Below are 21,241 nucleotides of genomic sequence, written 5' to 3'. Positions count from 1 at the left end.
CGAGTCAAGCACCACAACAGAAACACATTGTCCAGTCAGAAAGACTGCCCACACTCCCACAATCTATATCTATAAAGGTTCCCAGTGTAGTCAGTACTTTTATGCTGACATATTAAATGACGGTGTCTTTACTCGTTTTAAATATAGTTAGAATGCTGCGGATATTGTGAAACACTTTTTTTGGTCTCGCCTCATGTCAAATATGAATTAACACTGAGACTAATGACTTTGGAGCACTTCCCACTTCTTGCAGTGTGATGTAGGCCATAGTGTCCTCAGAGCGTTCAGCAGCCCAGAGTGACGTCGCCTATACTCCGGATTTGGAGAGAGTAGTCAAGGTAACCACATATATACACAGCCATACCGGAAGTAGAGCAGCCTTACTTTCACAGTAAAATCACATTATCTTTCACTCTGGAGCCTCTTGACATCAAGTAGATTACTTTTTATCATTTTTATGGATGGACATATTTCATGATGAGTACAAGCGTTTACTTTACTGTTCTGTTGTCACTAGTGTCTGGTGTTGCAATGCAGATTCGATTTGTTGACAGAAATTGTGTAAAGATAAGTAAATAAAACAAAATAAAAAAAGATCAGATCAGATAAAATTAGATAAGATAAGATGCGATATGATGAGGTAAGATAATTTAAGATAAGCTTCACTGATCCAATGCCCGGGATATTAACTTGTAACAGCAGCAGTCAAATCAAGTTGACAAGACAACAAGTTAAAGTAAAAAAAATGGAATAAAGCAGGCAATGAATTTCATATAAGTAGAGAGAATATGTACATGATGTAAACCTTTAATTATAAATTAAAACAATATTTGCAGAGAAACATTCTTTACTGGGCTACTTAACAAAGCATCCTTTGTCACAAATGAATCTCCATATTAAATCAGTACAAACTGCTATTTATGTATTTAAGTGGGGTGTTTTGAGTATTTTGAATGTAACCCTTTTTTTTGTTACCTAATAATACATTTTAGACTTTATTTAGCTCTGTCTTGTGAGTACATTGGGCTTAACCTATATAATGACAACTGATAATAAATATTCATGTATCAACTATTGAAAACCTAATCTTTAAATCATGAAACATAATTTAATAAATTAATTGAATCAAATCATATAAATAGGGGGTATTCAAACTAATACATTCCAGTTTGGCCTTTTCAAAATAATGCACAAATCTGGACTATCTATTGAACATGACTATCTTGATTGAGGTGAAGGTGTTTATTTCAGGGTACTATATGTTGTTTTATGCATCCATATTACACGCATTAAGGTTGTATATTTTCAGGGTTAAAGTCCACTATGAGCTCGACTTGATCGTGTTTTATATTGAAAGGGGAGGCCGCGGAGCGTTTCCTGTCAGTGTGTTGACGGCGCGTGCGGGGCGCGCGGTGACAGCGCACACGGCCAGGGAGAGCGCGCGCGCGGCGGAGCTGGCATGAGCCCGGAGCGGAGAAGGTGGAAGTGAGCAGCGCGGTGACCTGGTGTGTTGTGTTGTGATGTGTGTATCCGCACCTCCGGACCAAAACACTACAACTGGAGCTTTATCTGGATTTTTACCACCTCTGGAAATATCCCTTGATTCTTTTCTTTTATATATATATTAGTAAACCGTGTGCGTGGCTGCATGCGTGCACCTCCTCACCAATAGACTGGGAGCAGAGTGAAGAGCACCATCTGCGTTTTGCTGGATGTCCCCTTTATAATTGGCCTCCTTGTTATTTGCGAGGAGCAAAGTGCTCCGCGAGGATCTGCTCCTGCTTTATGGGATTATTTCCACCTGATCCGCTTTGTTTGAGATAAGAATCATCATGAGTTCCAGAGGTAAGTCCATCCGTGCGCGCTTTCCTCTCTCCACTTGACGCGCAGGGACAATACAGTGTAGGTGAGAGCAGAGGGGAGAACTACTACAGAACAATAGACGCCTATTATCCAGTGGGCAACAACAGGCTAGAGATGATGAACCTTTTAAAAGAAAAATGTAATTATTAAGGTTCGCAATCTTATAGAATTTACCAGTTTATCCCAAAACAAATCCACGAGGCTGATGTGAGAGAATCCGTGTGTGCCGAGTGGAGCAGGGTTAGATAGGATTCGGGGGGGGGGGGGGGGGGGGGCTAAGAATATGTGGAGGTCAAAGTAGTATTTGAGTTCAGGTGATATTTTTGGTATTCCTCATCCACATATGACAGCTGTTGCTCAGGCCCTCTAAATGTGTCTTTCTTCTTCTCCATCACTCCTCTTTCATCTTCCTCCCTCCTTCCTCACCCTCTCTCTCCCCCTTGGTGAAACCACCCAGACTTTTAGCCGCTGCCTCTGCATAAAAGTCCACCTGTCTGCTCCGTCCTCTCATGGAGTTTTGGCACATGGCAGCCCAGAGGGCCACAGTCATACTTTACCCCATACCGGCCGGGGGTTGGTTGGGTGGTGGGTGGGGGCTGTAGTGATGCTAAGCTGACCTTGTATCAGCTGACTGTGACCCTGATCCTCTGTCAGCTGAATCAGGGCTTTCCCCCTGCAGGCCTGTCTGGCTCAGCTGGGTGTGTGTGCGCTCACATGCACGCCTCCACTCTCACTGCTCACTTTTTAAGAAGAACCATCCCCCCCAACTCTGTCCCTCAGCTGTCATGAGGGCCAGTTATGAGTTGACGTCTTCCAGGTGCTCAAGGAACTGATGGTGTCAGGGCGCTTCCCATCCTCCCACCTCCTTGTCCTTCGAGTCTCTGTCAACAGGAGAGAACTCTGGTGTCCCTGCATCATTCATAATCTCGCCTGTCATTGTTTGGCACTACATTATTCATCCGCTGCTCTTAACCCTCTGGTACAGAGGCTCTGCCTGACTGCCGGGTCCTCGTGCCACACTGTGCATTCCACCGGGGACTGATGGTGTGGCGTCACAGCTCCAGGATTGTTAGGTTAATGTGTAGAATTCTTTTGTTAAGCCTCAGAACGCTTTTCTCAGCTGACACCCGACGGAAGAGGAGGAGGAGCATGTGGACGCTCACGATTTAAAAGCATGTGCTCAAACAGGATTCCACACAAACACACACCCCTCGCACATCAATAACATAGCGTCAACCTGTGGTTTACAGTGTATGTGAGTCACAGCAGGAAGATGGTGGTGTGACATGTGTCCATACTCTGGCTAGAGGCAACACAGCTGAGGAAAGAACATCCTCCTCTCCTCTTCCTCTCCTCTTCTTCTCCTCTCAGGCAAACATATGTTCCCCTCAGATGCTCTCAAGGTTTGGTCATGAGTTGGCCTGTTAGGCTGTAGTGTGTGCCGCATTTTCCGCTGCATTAGGTGTGATAGCCCACAGGCCACCGACATGCACAGAGTAATTACAGACAGCACTGACTGTCTGTCTTCATCTTCTGGGCCTTCTGTCTCTCATGGTCACTGGGTTTTCTCTGTGTGTTTCTGTGTGTGTCTGGTCACTCTCTGTTTTTCCGCCCGGCTGGCAAACAAGACAGAACAGATTGAAAGGACCTTGGTTTAACATTCTCATATATTCCCACACTAAGAAATACTGAAATTTGGCCAAACTGATAAATCAGAGTGTTTCCATGATACAGTGAAAGTACAGAAAGTGTATTTCGGGGGACTGATAAAACACATGTTGATCAATATACTGATAATTGAGCTCAGGGACCTGGGGAGAAATACAGAGCCATAGATCACAGGCAGCTCCGACCCCTCTCTCCTCCTGTCTCCTTCGCACTGTAGAGCACAGAGTTCCGTATCACAGAGATTTAAAGCAGTAAGTTAAGACTTTAAAAGTTCTTACGCGAAAAGTCATATCGCCAACTTTAGAATTATCTGAATTACAATCATTCTCAAATTTGAAATGTACCGTTGAGATCCAGACTCAAACCAGCCTGGACTTTTCTATATCCACCATTTAAAGCACAACATAGTAAAAATACATCATGTAAAAAATTCTTCATTAAAATGTCTCAGAACAACTAGACTTATGTTACACATTTTATTTATTTGCGTCACATCCTCGTCCGTAAACATGATTTGACACACATTGAGTCCTGTTCTGGCACCGGCTCCTTATCCACCATGCTGCTATTCACTGTGTTTCAGATGCGTCCTGCATGAAAGAGACCCTTTGATAGAGACATGTGATATGAAAGAGAGTTTTGTTTCTCCACTGTTGCCAATTGGCTTGCTGCTTGAGGGAACTGTTGGGTTTATCCATAAGGTTATAAGGTCTTGGTCTTATGATGCAAAGCGCCTTGAGATGTTTTAATGTTGGAATTTGACGCACTCAATTAAATTGTATGGATATAATGTAAAATAATTTGACCTGTCTGCACAGCCATCCAGTACAATATTATTTTATTATTATGCTACTGGTTATATATGTAGCATTGATCCATGTTTTAGGGTAGACCAAGTTTAAATGTCATAAAATGTCATGGACTCTTGCAAAGTAGATTGTGGATCTCTTCAAGATTGATCATCAGCACTTCTCCTTAAATGCCACCTTGAGGTTGATATCTGAATTCCCCGGAGATATTCATGACCAAATACCTGCAAAACCAGACCCATCCGCCTGAGCTGGGCTTAATGTTTAGAGCTGTTTAGCAAATGTTAGCACACCACAGAAAATTTTGTGAATCAGACGTGTTTGCAACCACAGGAAAATGTCGGGAACATTCATGTGGTTGGGTCGAGGTTTTACATTCGTTCCGTCATCGACATGCCCAGTCGATCATTGTGAAATGTTGTGCACATTTTCCTTCCTTATTGTCACATGAGCTCACTCGGCCATTCTCTGAGTGGCTGTATGTGAGAATGGAGAAGACACTGCGACCTTGATCTCTGGCTTCCAAGATGAAATCCAAGCCCAGGGCGTTTCAGAGATATCACATTCATAAGGCAAGAAAATGTGCTTTGTGAGGTCACAGTGATTTTTGACCTTCCACCACAAAAATGTTGTCAGATCATCTTAAGTCCACGTGAATATTTAGGTGATTCTTGAGATATCGCGTTCACAAGAATGGGACAGACGGATGGACAATCCGAAAACATAATGCTTCCAGCCACTGGCTCTTCTTATCGCAGCCGCATTAAAATGTATAAATTATTTAAATTAAATTTCTCATGTTTTAAGATGTGTCAATAACTTAAAATAGAGTAGAACCAAATAAATCGATCGGCTTGTCCCAAGAACTGGAAGATGGATCGATAAATGTCATCAGACAGTGTGACCTTTGGCATCAGTGAGTGACTGAAAGCAATATGATAATTATTTTAAAAGGTTTCTCTAAAATGTTTGTGGAAAAGACACCAAAACCAGAAGGATTCTCTGCCTACTATAAGTATACAAATTAAAAGTTGACGGAAATCTGGCCTTTTGTTTTTCCTGATGCCCGGTCATGAACCAAAGTGATCGTCAAGGGAAAAAAAAATTTATGATGGTGCTGGACAAGATGTCAGAAAGCCCAGTAAATCACCAGAGAAGGTCCTCTGGGTACCATAAATATTCATTTAGAATTTCATGGAAATCTAGTAGGAGTAGTTGGGGTTGTGAGTGAATAGATAGATGACCCACTAACCAACTGCTCTAGAAGAGGAGGGGGGTGCTGCATGTATGATTCCTGCTCTTCTCCCTCACAGACGCAAACACAGATGCTGAGATGAATATTCATGCAGGCTCATACCAGTGGTTTGTATTTACACACCATCATAAAATCTGTTTTTTTGTTATTCAGTTGCAGCTACAGTCTTGTGGAAACTAAACGGGTGTTCAGCTAGATTTTTGTCCAAAGTTGTAGAAAATTTTATTTTGGAGAGTGCCTCGAAATATCATTGGCAGTTTCATCTTTAAGGATTTGTTTTTATTCTAGTGAATTGGACAAAACTATAGCCGTCATTCATCATATCCTGTATGTCGTGTCCTCGAGGTTGCTGTCTCCATGACCTTGTCCTCTGGTAGGATTGAGTGATCATTCTGACTGTCAGCAGCAGTTTGACCCTTCTCTCTCGCCGTAGAGTGACAGTATGTATGTGATGCCGCTGGACACTGCCAGTGCTCTGATGAATGTTCCTGCCCAAGGTCCTGACAGAGATGAAGGGAGATAAAGAGAGGAGAAGGGACAGGGGGAAGTGCAGGGGGAGAGCTGATCTTTGGCTTTGTTGGATTGCACACAGGGAGGACATGTTGTTGTGCAGCCGATCTCATGCTCCTGCTCTGGTTCAGGCTGCCTGTCAGTGTTTGAGTAGTTTTTGATCAGCCATAATTTAGGGGATGCTCGCCTAAAATAAAAAAAACACATGTTCTTCTTACCCCGATTAGATGTAGCGTCAGTGGTGTTGTCCACGATTCTCTGAAGGAATGTTGACTGCATCTTTCAGTCTCTTGAGAAAATAAACCTCAAGGTTTTTTGTCACAGGCGGTTGTGTCGAGTCATCCATCTTCATCCGACTAGTCAAATATACTTGTGTTCGAATCAATCCTGCAGTCTACACAGGCTACTTGTATCTTTTGTTTACTTTTCACAGGCAGTACTTTTCACAGGCAGTAATGTTAAAGTCTGCTTTAGTCCATTTTATACTTCTATACTTATAAGTGATTACAGTGATTGTGTACCAAGTGATTGTGTACCAAGCTCTGAACCCTGCCTTCACAACTTATCCTGTGTGCAGATACACATGGAGGAATGATGATGCTGTTGATGATGTGTTATTGTTGTGCACTCACTTTCTGGGTTGTGGAGACAAAGTGTGAACTATAACATCAAGGTTGACCCTGGGTTGGTCAGGTTATTATGTGATCCTTCATGTTTTTGACTTGGTACCAAGACACATTTTTACAAGATGCATATTTCAGAGAAGAAGTTTGCATAGTAAAATGTGCACCCACATTAATGACTGACCATCCCCATTCCGCATGCCAGAGGACCCATTTACCATTTACCATTTACAAGAGTACTGCACGGGTCCATTTTTCAAACCTGCAAAGTTCCATACGTTTTGGGGTTTTACCCATTGGGTAACAGTGGTACCGGACCTGTTGCCAAAACTACAGTCCTACTGCTGAACATGTGTTGTCACAAAATATTCTTTAAATAAGTCACTTCTTTGTAATAGTCTTATGAATAAGCGGTCTTTATGGCAGAACTGCTCCACTTTGGATTGTCAACATTAGATTAGGAAAATGTAAGTTGTTTATTCCTACTGAAAAAGAAGCTTAATTACTGTGACCAAGGGTGCAAAGGACATTATTTACTTGAGATTCCTGTGTCTAGAATGCATACAATTAATTATTACAACTGATGACGTGTGAACGTGATTAGAAACAACGCAAAACTTTAGAAAAGCAAACCTGTGTTAGAAAGCGACACATTTTTTCCTCCAAAAAGTCATGCCTTTGCCTTGCTCCCCCCTTTGAGTCTTTTCCCTTCTGATCTCACTCGTCACCAGCAATCTCCCAGCATCCCTTGTGACTGCAGCTCCCGCCATGCTCTTCCCCAGGGCTGTCAGATCAGAGGCAGAAATAGCAGCAAACCCTCTCAGTCCCCCGTGGGACGCTGGCTGCCTCTCTGACCCCGACCCTGTTCTTATCACCTGTCTGCTGGAGGCCGTATTCTCTCGGGACAATCGCCACTGATTTGGAGTCAGTGGGTAACACCTGTAGTCTGGTGGCTAACATTTCAGGAATGAGTAAATATTTCAGCATGGGGCCGGGGACGGAGGGTTCGTTCGAGAGCTCCCTAATAGGATGGGGAGAGCTTGGCTGCGTTCAATAAGAACAACCACACTGACACAATTAGCCAGAGTTGCGTAACGCTTCAGCTCCTGAGCTGTTTGTGTACCTGGATTCTCTGCTTACTCATGGCCTTTTGTCATGTGGCTTCAACGAGTTGCATAAGCAGCTCACTAATTAGAAGTTACTTGTTGGAAAATAGAAAAAATATCTTTGCTTTGAAGACTGCATTCCTGTATAATTGAACCATGTGTTCAGAATCTACATTCAACACTTCGGCTAGTTTTGATGAATGCTTTTTCCCAATACAAGTTTGCCCGGGCGTGAAAATGGAGGATGTTGAAATATGCCAGAGTTTTATTTTCACCCACTTTCAGAAGGTCAGCATTGTAAATACATGTCATGTGTGTTTCCACTAGGTGTTTGCACACAGGAAGTCAGTCATACACGATGGGATCATAATTGCTCCTTTGGTTTTAAAAGACTGCTTTCCTTTAACACACAGAAAAAAACACAGTTTGAAGGGAGTGTCATTATTGGGACCAGTGGTCGGGCACTTATCAGGCGGGACAGTGTGTCCCAGCGGTGCTGCCAGCATTGTGGGCGAAACAATGAACCAACAGAGACTTGAGTGTAGGAGATTGGAAGTGGGAATTAATCATGCCTGCATATTTCCATTGCCCACAGTTCTGTCTTGTCGAGGAAAGTCAACAAGTACACTCATGCATACATTTTCTCCTGCCCTCATGGATGTATGCCCACACTCAGCCTACAACGTGCGTATGATGTGGTCGAGCTCGGAGCATGCAAAGGCTGCTCACACTGTTTTTAAGTGCAGAGAGTCCTTTGAGATTAGTCCTTTGGTAGGGAATCAAAAGGATGAAGCCGGATATGTCATTACACCCCTTCCTCCATGTTTAGGACCACTCAGATGCTCCTTCAAGAAGAAGGGGCTGTATAAGAGACGTTGGGAGCCTGGTTGTCTCTGCTTGTTTATTCAGGTTTATTGCCATGAGGAGAAGATGAACTATTAAAGAGCCCCTAAGAGCCCAAGAAGTCTTAGATACATTTGCCCCACTCGTTCAAAATCAAATGAATCACTTTGACCTTCAAACATCGTAATCACATTTATTCCATTAGCCTACTGATAAAGCTGCAGGTGAGAACTTCCCTTCCTGACAATGTGAGATCAATGAAATGCAGGAGTCTGACATGTAGTCTAATGCATGACGAGGTAAGTGGATCCATCCACTCTCTGACATGATGCAGCAGTGTGTGTGTGTGTGTGCGTGTGTTAGTGTAATTGTGTTAGCCCAAATGAGTGTGCGATAAATAGATAAAATTGCGAGCGAAAGCCTGGAGCTTACCCAGCTTACATACTGTAGGTGTTAGACCTCCGCTTCAGATGTGTCCACAGAGCTATTCACTGATCTCAGTGTGTGAACTGCACACGGTCTATAGTGTATGGCTGCGTTCATTGGAGAAAACTTCAGTTTTGTTAAGCTTAAATGTGTTTATTATTTTTGGAAACACGCTGTTGTCTTATCAGGTTCACATCTGTTTAATTAACAGTACCAATATCACTTCATTACAATGCATTTTTGTTATTATAAATTTATATATATGTATCCCAGTAACTGGATGGAACTGGAACCTTGCCTGCTCCATGTTAGTTGATAGGAAATGGACACGCTGAATATATTTTTCTCAGAGATTGTTATTTTTTCAAGTGCTCATGTTACTAATAAGTTTGGTTTTAAATTGTTTGATGCTCTAAAAACTGGGATCACGATATGATTGACAGCTGAGACTGACTCATGATTGGTCGGGCCCATGTATCGACGGGGCCTGGTTACCACTGCTCCATCCCTCGTCCCTACTGAGCAGACTCTGACTCCTAATGCAGAAGACGTCAGCGTTTATATGCTGGATGTTAGGCCTCACGTCTGAATGGGGGGAGGAAGTGGAGATGTGTCATCCATATACAGTCTATTTTACGGACTAATGTTCATAGTTCTGTCCATATCTATCCATTTAGGAGAACTTCACTTTTCAACAACACAACTTGTTGCCAGACACACTAATAAGTCCTCATCGTAAAAGTGAAACCTTGTGTTCAAAAATACAAACAATGAAGGATAACGCTAGCCTCCGTCTTTGTAAGATCTCTTAGTAAGCTGAATACAAAGCAGCTTATAATGTATGTTTTTCTTTCATCGTAGAAAATGAAATGTCTTCTTTTCTCTCATCACCAAGGGTCGACGGGCGGTGAGCGGAGCTCTGGGCCGATCCGTTGCCAACGATGTCGGGAAGTCTGTAAAGGAGAAGTGGTGCGAGTACAGGAGACCCACTTTCACGTCAGGTGTTTCACCTGCACCGGTAAGAAACAGCAACTAGATCCCTGACACCACAACACAGCCAAGGCTAGAGTTGACAAACAGCTGTAGTGATCAGACAAAACAGGTGTTGTCTCGCTTAGTCCTCGGGCCTGGGCGGCTCTGGTCAGACATGTTAAACGTGGAACTCAGGTTCCTGTAATAGAATGCATACTAACTATCTTGTCTTTACAAATACTACACACTGACTGATATACTCAGCGTGCCCTCATTCAACCGTCTCCTACTGTACACGCTGAGTGCTACTATTAGCCCACAGAGGGGATTGGAGAGGATCAGAGGTGCGTTGCAGGGGACTTAGGCTCCTGCTAAGTTAGCTTGTTATTGCCCTGCCAGCTCAGAGCGGATTTTCCCTCGTATCCTTGTATGGTCTAATGAGACTGTCTTTGCAGCAATACAGGTAAGCAGGTGAGCAGGTGACCTACAATGGTGTCATGGTGGTACATCCTCTGATGACAGGAAAAATGCAGGGTGTATTTCTAATATTACTGGATTTGTGTATCAGTTTAACACATGTCCAAGAAATGAAACTTGACTAGAAATAACGATGGACGTCTGTAGCCAAGATTGCAAAGGTTAAAATGAGCTTCAACTTTAAAATTAAGCTTTGCTCACATTTGTGGACTTTGTAGATGTATCTCATGCTGGGAGAAGATTAAGGTAAATTAATATGACTGTTGAAGTTAATTATAGGAGGCTTGTGATCTGGTGGATGAGATGCGCTTTTGTTTTGGTTCAGCGAGGAATACACTTTTGAAATAATAACTTGGGGTCCTTTGTGAGCACAGACCTAACGTGCAAAATTGCTGACACTTGCACAGAGTTAAATGCCTGAAAGGGGCTCAGGACAGTCATGTATCTGTGCATTTGCAAAATGCAATTCAAAGAATCGAGAAATCTTATTTGTCATGCTGCTGGGCGGCCCGAAGCAAGTGTTCTCGTGCTATTTCTAAATGAAGGAGAGTCATGGGGTACTTTTCAGATGAGTTTGAAAAACACATGAGGACATGTGGACTCAACAGGCATCTTTGAAGACTGGTTGGTTTGTTCTCAGTGAATCATATTTTTGCTTGAAATGTATCATCCCTAACGCACGTGTGTCAAAAATAACCCTTGTGAATACATACAAATAAACAGGTTTACAGCTTTATATCGAACCAATACTATAGACTTAAATGTGCTTTTGAGCTGTAAACTTAATAGAGTGTCTGGTCTTTGATGAAATACATACATTTCTCGTTTTAATATCGCATTTATTTCCAAAGGTATTAAAATCAACATTTATGGGTTAAACATAAATACAGCATTAATAGAACGCTACAAAGTGTTTTAAACTGTTTTAAACCTTTCAGGGCCAATTCTTATGCAGAGGCAAGCATTTGGGATGTCACTATATTATCCTAAAATGTATCTGTATTTAAAGAAGGGAACACTGTCTAATGAAAGATGCACCTTCGACCCGCCACCAGCGACCACTCATGAGTGGGAATCCTCATTTTCCCATCGTGTAGCTTCACGGATGTCCACCATCCTATCCTGCTGTCTCGGCTGTCTCTCACACACAAACACAAACAAACACACACACACACACGGTTTGAACCGCTGGCTGAGACAGGTGCCTCTGCCAGCGGGTCGTATGGTTCGAGACCACCGCTCCACTTAAACACCAGCGCTCTCAGCACTTGCTGCCTGAGTAGTGTTTCAATTTGCTCAGGACGGCCGTGGAATGACATTTCTGTCCGGACGTGTGTGTGTGCTGCGACACCTCAGACAACTTAGCTCTTTACGAATTCATTGAAATTCCGGGGAGAGGCACAAAACAATTTTTGTTAAAAAAAATATTTTTGTATATAAAACTTAAAAAGACTCAGTTATTGTGGGCTATTTTTCAAAGCAGTTTTTTTTTTATATAAGTCATGTCAGAGGAGAATGAGCTGAGTGAGTTGTGTTTGTCATTGTATGAGCATCATTCCACTAAGCTGTTCTACAGTCAAACTCACTGAAGTCTATTCATTGGAGGGCTGTTGTTGTTACATGCTCCCTACGTGTCGCCGTTACACATGAAAACACAAGCTCGTAGTGCGCACATACACACATGCGCCCATGCATACGAGCGTGCGCATCCATACGTACGTGCACGCTCACTGTGAGTTGTGAAGGGTTGCTGTGGTAACGGTGTGAAGGGGGCACCCGGGCCCTGGTTGGTGGATATTCCCAGCATCTCTATGGTGCTATTACCCAATCAGGAGGCTGTATTCTGTGCCCTGGAGAAAAAGGGTGTGTGCGGGGGGGGTGAACACAGGAAGCGAGCAGACATGAGGAGAAGACGAAGGGGGATGGGGGTGCTGTTTGTCGCCTAAACATTACATCATCACTCGAATATAACACCGGTCTGACTCTCCTCTTCCTCTCAGCCTCTTCGCTCGCGGCCTCGTTAAAGTAATGGAAAACTGTCATCGACGAGCATCACGTTAAACACACCTATCAGACCGCCCTCCCCCCTCTCATCTTCCAGAGAGCTCTCCTCGTCCCATGAGGCAACGGGGCGTTATTGTGCAGCCAGGCTCTGCCACATCCCTGCCCATAATGTGCTCTCCTGCATGGGCCTCTGCACAGCCAGCAGTTTTTTCAAAGCTTTTATTGTAAACCCACGCTCACGCACACAAACGTGTTGCATGTTGTTTAGAACTTCATAAACTCCATCAGCTCTGTATTGTCTGTGGCACCATTGTCCGCTTATAAGCAGCTCCGCTTGTGTATTTTCTGAGGCTGAGTAACAGGACTACTCTCTACTCTATCTCTCTTTTTTGCTTTTCTTTCAGTTTTTCTCCCTCTCCCTCAGTTTTTTTCTGTCGCTCCCCCCCCCCTCCTTCTTCTCCTGGTGACAGTCAACCAAGCATGAAATCAATTTCTCATCTCAGGACAGGATGACATTGGCAGGCACGGTGTGCGATTTGGAGGCTAATGGCTAAACTGTATTATACAGTCGCACCGGAGTGACAATCTGCTGTCAGCCGTCAATTGCCTGGTCTGTCTGATGTGTTTATGAACTCTGCGATTGGGGTGTGTTTCAGCATTTGATTTCGTTCTTGGGGATCAGCATTTCTGCCCGGGTTATTGACCTTGACCAATGATATCGTGTCCGCCACAGTTCATTTGTGCATGGTTTCTCCACCATGGCGTAAAATCTTAGTTATTTCCCCTTTTTCCTCCCTCTCCTCTTTTTTCTTTCTTTATTTCTGTCTCCTTTTTTCTCAAAAGGGCTGACTCTGCCCCACAGGATACATCATGACCACTCTGCCTAAAACTGATTCGCTGTGAGAGCACACATTCACTCAGCGAGTAAAAAACACCTAGCTCCATCGCGTCCGCTCTTTATAAAAGCCACATCGCCTTCCGGATGCCACATTATCATAATTTCCCTCTCATGCATTAGTCAGAACAAAAACAGATCACTAATCATGTGCGTTTAACCTCCCATTTGAACCCATTATACAGCAGCTGATCATAGCACGAAATTAAAAAAAAGCAGCCGCGCAATCTACTCAGAAGTCTGTGGAAAAAGCTGGAGACAGAAGCCGTCTCACAGCTTGATGCATCAACTCCAGACACAGAGAAGGCAGTGGGGTTGTGTATATTGTGGATTATGTAGCACTTCTCAGTGAAGCAACGGGCGCGTGGCGTACGGACGATGTGGTGTTGTGTTACCGGCAGACGGGCTGACTCGTGCATACTGGCCCAATGACATAGTGAGCACACTTACCCCGGCCTCCGAAGCATAATAGGAGCTTGAGGATTCCAGCAGATGCGGCGAAGTCTGTCAGTGGCTTATTCGCTTAAACCGAAGGCAATACAGACACGTGTCCCCTGTGCAAGCTGGCTCACATGCTCAAACAAAAAAAAGAAAAAAAAACACAGGCAGAGATATGTAAACCTCCCAGCACCCTATAGACAGAAAAGACCATGTCTGATATAAAAGTTCTAAGGGGAATCACAAATTTGCACAGAGGTCAGATAAATATTTGACTGCTCCACCAATGCTTCACGTTGAGCTGAGTTTTCCCACAAGGGCTGTTGTAAAATTGCAGCAGCTTTGTCTCTTCCTCCGTGGACCTGTTTCAGTCAGTCCAGCCTCCCTTTGGATACCATTAGCCCCATCACTCATCCTCAGTGTTAATAACATGAACCCACTGTGCTGTACAGCATCTCTGAAGGCAGGGGGTGGATAGAGAAGAAGCCATGTGGGAAGAAGAGAGGGAGAAGACAAATAGTATGAAGAATAAAACGAAAAAAGAAAGACAGAGAGGTTATTAGGAGAAACAGAACGAAAGACACAGCACAGAGAGAAAAAGTGTGTGTGTGTGTGTGTGTGTGGGGGGGGGGGGGGGGGGGGGTTACAGGGAAAGGGGAGCTTCCTGTAGCTATAGCAACCGCTGGTACGCTGGTCCAATCACCACACCAGCGCCTGGTTGCTAGGGAGAGATTCCGACAGACAGAGAAGGGAGCGCGGAGGGCGGCGGTGCTTTACCCGACAACTCTCCGGGATCCAGGACAGATGACAGGGATCATTCCTCCGCTTGTCTCTCTGAAGCAGCACCATCCTGAGGGAGTTTCACAGGCCGATGCACTGCCTATTGTCTTTAAGTGTGTGTGTGTGTGAGTGTGTGTGTGTGGGCCCCAGTGAGTTGCAGCCGCTTAAGTGTCTGGCTCAGCGAAGGAGTGAGATCTGAATGATAAAGAGGATCATTAAGTGACAAACCGTGCAGTTTTGAACAAACACACATGTGCATGTGTACACAGCACATCCAGAGCTGCACAAGGCCCCATCCCTCACCAGTTTGGTTATCTCTGTGTGTCTGTGATCTCATCCACGCCTGTTTCTCCCTCAGCTGAGTCTCTTATCAGCCCTCAGAGGGTTAAAAGCTGAAGGCCTCAGCAGCAGGGCTGGTCTGCTGGTATGAAGAGACTCCACTGGGCAACCATCTGTCTCCATCAGCCACCACAGCCAAATGCTGGGGTAACCCTGTCACTCATGCATTACTTCTCTCTGCTTTAGCCTTTGGCTGCCTCGCTCCCCCACTCTCTCTCCTCTTGCTCTTTTCTACGATCACATCTCCTCATGCCTTGTGTCACTGTTCAGCTGTGCTATGTTAGTGTCAGTCACTCCACCACTTGGGTCCAAACTTTAAGATCAACAACTATTGGTCCCCGGAGTATGAACTCTATCACCTAGTTAAACCATGATGTTGACCTTTTTAGTTTTGTTTGAAATAATTGAAATATTTATACTACATATTTTAAAATTTAAAATAAAAAACTAAATATACAGTATAATAAGCATAACGTGGGTTGCAATCAAAACTGGTACACACTTTAATAATTCTAATGACTTTGTTTAACTACTGATGTTTGCTGTAGTGCTGGCACCATGTCAACGTTTCCAGTAATACAGTAAAAGAGGTTCACATAGATGTGAGGAATTGACACAATCATGGCATTCATGGTCCCCAGACAATGTATCCCACTGACCCTCATCAATCCTTTGACCCTTACTCTGGCGACAAGAGCAAGTATAAATCTATGATTCTAAGCAAAATGTCTTTATAGATATTACGTGGAATTCCAGAAAATGTTGTACACACCTTCATGTTCCCCCGAGGATTAATTCTTATTTCTTTGTTGAGCCTCCGCTGTAGCACCATCACCAAGTCAATCTTTCCAATAATTCAGTAAATTAGCTTTACATATCATTGAATGACAATGGCACACAGCCATGTCATTCATAGTCCCCAGAAGATGTATCCTACTGACTTCATTGATACTTTGACTTTTCCTCTGGCACCACCAGCAAATTAATAGTTTGGATTCATAATAAAATATGTTAATATCTATTAAATGGATTATTGGCTTATTGGCTAAACTACAATTAACTTCTGCAATTTAAATATTCCATTGTAGTGCTCATTGTCAAATGTTACTATGCTAACATGCTAAACTAAATATGTGACATGATAATATAATATCAAGATGTTAGTATCAGTCCGCATTTAGCTTTCATGGCATTTATCTCAAACCTATGTCAGCTTGAACAGGTTCCCAGGGCGGCTGCAGTGTGGACTGTAGGACTTTTGTTTCTCACCTCTTCCTGTCGGTCCGACCACTTCTTATCCCACCCTGTGATTTGGCACAACTTGAGAAAACACATTATTTAGTCTCGGAGTGTGTAAACCTGTCACTGCTCTGCTACATGTCCCCTCTGTTAAATTGTATGTACCGTCCTGTATTACCCTGAAAACACTAAACATTAGCATATTGTTGACAGCAGCACTAAAACCATGAGGATATGCAGCAGTGCTACGCTGACGAACTAGACAAAGCATGTCCATTTACCTAATAGCACATGATGAAGACCTAACAGCATCATAATGAGCTGAGGGAGAGAGGGGAGACTGTGGAAGAAAGGGGAGGTTGCATGGAGATGCGCGCTGTGATAGTGAGAACAGACGGTACAAATTAAGATTAAGGGGACATCTTTTGCTTCAGAGCCACAAAGACTTGGAAGGCGTCTTGAAAAGGAAATACAGAGAAAGAGAGAAAGGGGAGGAGGGGACAGGGGTGTCAGGACTATTTTGGGGTTCCGGCCCAGGCCGACTTTGAGATGGGAATTTTAATTGCGTCTGTTGGCTGGAGATAAATACCAAATCATGCAGACCCCCTGTGGGTGTCTAATCAGTGTGGTTCTAATGGCCACAGCTGCAGGCACAAGCCTACATGCTAGCCTCTAATCACTAGACTTATAATCTTTAGATGTTAACTTCCTGCGTTGCCAAAAAAAATTATGATATGAAGGAGAATCAGCTTCTTTTCGTTTCTCTCATTAGAGCGGCATTCAAGGAAAGATCATAAAATGAGCAAACAGAAGAAATGAAGTCCTTCAGTTTAGTCTATTAAAGCTGATTATGTTTAGTTTGGGATGATGTGTCTCTAGAACATTACTTTCTCATGCAAACAAAACTTTTCATTATTAAAATTCTTCATAGCTATGATTTGTGTGCGCTTTCCCACGAGTTGCAACAGTATAAATCCCTGAAAGCCAATCATGGGACAGTGAAACCGACTTTTCTGACTCTACCTCGGTTGCATTGGGCTGTTGTTTCTGTGGGTGGGGGTCCGCATCATGTGGTGCTGGTTGTGAGGCTGCAACCAAAACCTTTCTTCTCAGAGCCAAGCCAAACCACATCTCTGGAGCAGCGGAGGAGACACCGGGCCTCAACCCGACTCCACCCTCTGCACTGGCAACTGCAACATGTGGAGGGACTAGTTTAAAGCTTCTGCTTGATGCTTGATGGACTGAAGGGAGAGGAGCTGAAAACTAGAGGGCGTGTTTGAAAGCAGGATTCAAAAAGTGGAGGCTCTTTGAGGGAGGTTTGAAGAATGTAATGTTAAAGTTGAAGTTAAAGTATATCTTCCCGTCAAAAGGTGCCTATATAGATTCCTTTCTTAATTTATTATTACTTATTAATATTGCACTATTATATTTTCTGGCACATTTATATTACAAGTTACTTTGCAATTGTTCAGTTAAATGTAATTCACCTTCATTATCATTCTGCTGCGGAGAGTACGTGTATTTGTTTGTATCACATTGAGACATACGTCGGCTCTGTTGACATCTTCATCTGTGTCCTCTTTGGGTGAGGAAGATATGATAAGGTTTGTTTTTTTTCATTTCTGCGACTGCATTTCCCCCCCACTTGCTTGCGGTGAGTCCAGCGGGGGGTCCCCTGCTGTGCGCTCACATTGGATTCTGCTGACTGTGAACTAGGGGACCTGTCCGCAGGCTCTCCCTCGGACATTTGCGATCACACATACACCTCTGGAGAAACTCCATAAGATCACCAGAGTTCAATGCATGTCTGAAACCAGCTTACAATACATATTCCTCAGTATTTATGAATAAACTACATAGGGTAATATTATGTCCTGCCTTTAAATCAGAACCACATTATTTCTTATCAAATGATACATTTTTAGACATAGATGACATGTTCATTTTTCAAGTAAAACTTGTCTGTAGTGGTTCTCACAAAAACCATGAAACATTTGATGTTATCCCTGAAAACATTCTGTTTTTACAGGCACCAGTTTAATCACACCACCACCCCATCGTTCATAGTGGGACCTGGCTGTCTCTAGGGCAACTGTGGAAGGTTTACGTCTCCTATAGCAACTGAGGAAGGGGGACGTCCTTTGCGATGCATCCATCCAATCATCCGGTCAAAAGGACACAATGCGATTAGCCCTAACAGGTGAACCATCCAGCCGGAGCAGGTCCAGTCGGTCGGCTGTGATGTGGTCAGGCGTCCGAATGTTAATGAAGTGCATTAGGCTAATTGAGCACTCATTTGAAAATATGTCCGAGCGCAGATTGAAAAGAAATTCTGAGAGAGAGAGAGAGAGAGAGAGAGAGAGAGAGAGAGAGAGAGAGAGAGATGAGAAAAAGACGCCAGAGAAAATCATAGTGGTAAATCTGACCACAATTTAGTTTTCCAACAAATTATTGTTTTCGTTTAAAGAACACTAGGCAGCATTTCAAGTCGTAGGATTTTTTTTCATTGCAAAAAGCTCGGTATATGCGGAAATAATTTCCATTCCCCTTTTCCATAAAAGCATCAGATAGCATGTGATTTGGGTTTCTGGTTAGAGCCTGACTTATACTGGTTAAAACTGCCGCGGAGCCACTTTTTCAAGCTCTGTGCCATTGTTCAGCCGATCTGGAAATGTGGTCGGCACATGCACACACTCACACGCATGTGCACAAACACACACACTTTTATAAACAAGCTATTTTAATCTATCGCCTTTCACATTGCTACCTACTCCTGCACTCCTGCAGCCGCCTCGCCTCGATGCCAATGACCCGTCACAATGATAAAGATCCATCATCATATCTCGCCATACACACACTGTCTCATTTCATCATCCAGTCTCTGCGTACGCTCGGTGCCATCTCATCGGGGATGGATTTATGTGTCTCCGTCCTCCTGTGGGAGCTGAGATTGTTTTGTTTTTAAGTGAGGGCCCATTGATCTTTTATTACGCCATTAAGTCAATATGCTCCACTCATAAACAGCTTGAGATTAAATGAGCTCCTTTGAAGGGTTTATGTGTGTGTATCTGTTTCTGTGTGTGTGTGTACGTGTGTGTCTTTAAACTCGGCCTGCCAGCGAACACTGAAATCTGGTGGCCGTAGGGAGCCAAGTATCGCCTGTAGCAGCAGCAGCTCCAGTCCAACGGAACCAGTATGAAGCCATGTGTCAGCAGTATGTTGTTGATATTCGAGTTTATTCATTACACGACAATCAGAATGGTGATTTGTGTTTATTTACTAAATTCATTAACGGGTGGTGTGTTGAGTGTGAAACTCATGAATAAATGTTTTTTCTCTGTCTGTTATATTTCTATTTTTAATACCTTGGAATCAGTGAAGAGATGGTTTTGAGGATTGTTTGTTGCCAAATAGGATGTGAGGTTTCATTACATCCATTACTACTACATTTTATTTTGAAAACTGTTTCAAACTGAAGCGATCTCTTTCCATACAAAAGTTTTACTAAGGGTGACTGAAAACACATATCACATGACCACTCACACACTGGGCATACCTGTGTTCAAGCGTTTGGTTGTTAATAGCAGATTGATCTAAAAAATAGCCCATCATGCATGGAAGCAGTTTTATAAATGCTGAATTTAACCAAACAACATCTGCTAACAGGGTCAGCAGGGCTAGTAATTGATTTTCCGTGTTGTGTTCTACACTGTCAGCCGGAGAGGAGGAGATTTACTTGTCTTCAAATAGAAGCAGGGTGAACCAACTCAAATCAAATCTTTAAAATCCCCTAGTTTGCACATATTTACTATCTAGATCCAACAAATCTAGATCCTTGGGCTATATTGTTGCCACTGGACTGAACCAGGCTAGTTGTATCCCCATGTTTACGTTCTGTATGCTAAGAGAAGCTAAACCAACCAACGTTTTGACTCAATTAAAGCTGGCCCACTCTGCTATGATTGGTCAACTGCTTCCAGTGCGCAGAGGAATTGACGGCCACCTCTCTCTCTTTACTTGGCCTTGTAATTAAACAAACTAATTACTCAACGTGCATTATGCAGATGATGTCCCATGACCTCACGTTAATGCCCAGACTATAGGCTTTTTAACTTTGCCGAACTACTTAATAAACAAAAACCTAAAACATACCAGAGGAAGGAGAAAAACAGAAAAATGATCATGTCTCCTTTTGAGATTTGGATGGTTAATGCATGCAGACACGGAAATCTGGATTTGGTTAATACAGTATATGACCTTCATCAGAGCGGTGTGTGTGTCAGCTCATAGCATTTTTCTCCAGCCGAAGGTCACAATAACTGGCAACTCTTCCTCTTGGTAGCCGCAGAGTGTAGGTAGAAACCAGAGACCAGAAACCACACTGGCCAGTGATCCGTGAAAATGCCTTTTAGCTATACTGTTACTCTCACTGGAATCCACTCTCAATTACACGGCAAAGTGCTGTAGCGCACATTGTCTGCTTAGGGTATACAATAAAGAGACGCACACACAAACTGCACAAACTACACGCTCAGCTTTCACGTACACAGCAAATGATTTCAGTGCCTCTCCCATTGCTGCGTAATGAGCCTGGTGTCGATGTTCCGATGATGCTGGGAACTTGTGTTTTGTTGTTTTGTCTCTTTCTCCACATTGTTTAGCACAAAATGACTTTTCCACTGATTATATCATTATATTCTCATCAGAGCAAATTGGCTCACCACTGTCTGGAGCTGAATAACTACCCCAATAGCTAGTGTGTGACGTCAAACACACACACACACACACACACACACACACACACACACACACACACACATACACACACACACACACACACACACACACTCACTCACAAGAAAGCACCAGTGCACACACAAACATGCGAAAAGGAGGTTGTTCACACTGAAAAAACACAAGACATATGGTCGGAGACAGAATATAAAAAACGGAAAAAACATTATGTAAGACTCTTATCTTACTGAGTGTTCTGT

The 21,241-nt window shown here is 43.3% G+C and overlaps 1 protein-coding gene across 1 annotated transcript in view; it reads left to right on the top strand.

Annotated features, from left to right (window-relative positions):
- The first annotated feature begins 1,458 nt into the window (after positions 1 to 1,458).
- Positions 1,459 to 21,241, top strand: part of ablim3 (actin binding LIM protein family, member 3) — a 45,303-nt gene continuing 25,520 nt past the window's right edge. Inside the window, exons 1-2 of the mRNA XM_053429087.1 lie at positions 1,459 to 1,845; positions 9,999 to 10,121. Of these exons, the coding sequence (XP_053285062.1) occupies positions 1,833 to 1,845; positions 9,999 to 10,121 (136 nt within the window). The 5' untranslated portion in view covers positions 1,459 to 1,832. The remainder of the gene's footprint in view (positions 1,846 to 9,998; positions 10,122 to 21,241) is intronic.

The sequence above is a fragment of the Pleuronectes platessa genome, chromosome 8, assembly GCF_947347685.1.
Source record: "Pleuronectes platessa chromosome 8, fPlePla1.1, whole genome shotgun sequence".
In the NCBI taxonomy this organism is placed as follows: domain Eukaryota; kingdom Metazoa; phylum Chordata; class Actinopteri; order Pleuronectiformes; family Pleuronectidae; genus Pleuronectes; species Pleuronectes platessa.
The sequence above is the reverse complement of the archived record's forward strand: the minus strand, read 5'-3'. Positions and strand labels throughout refer to the sequence as shown.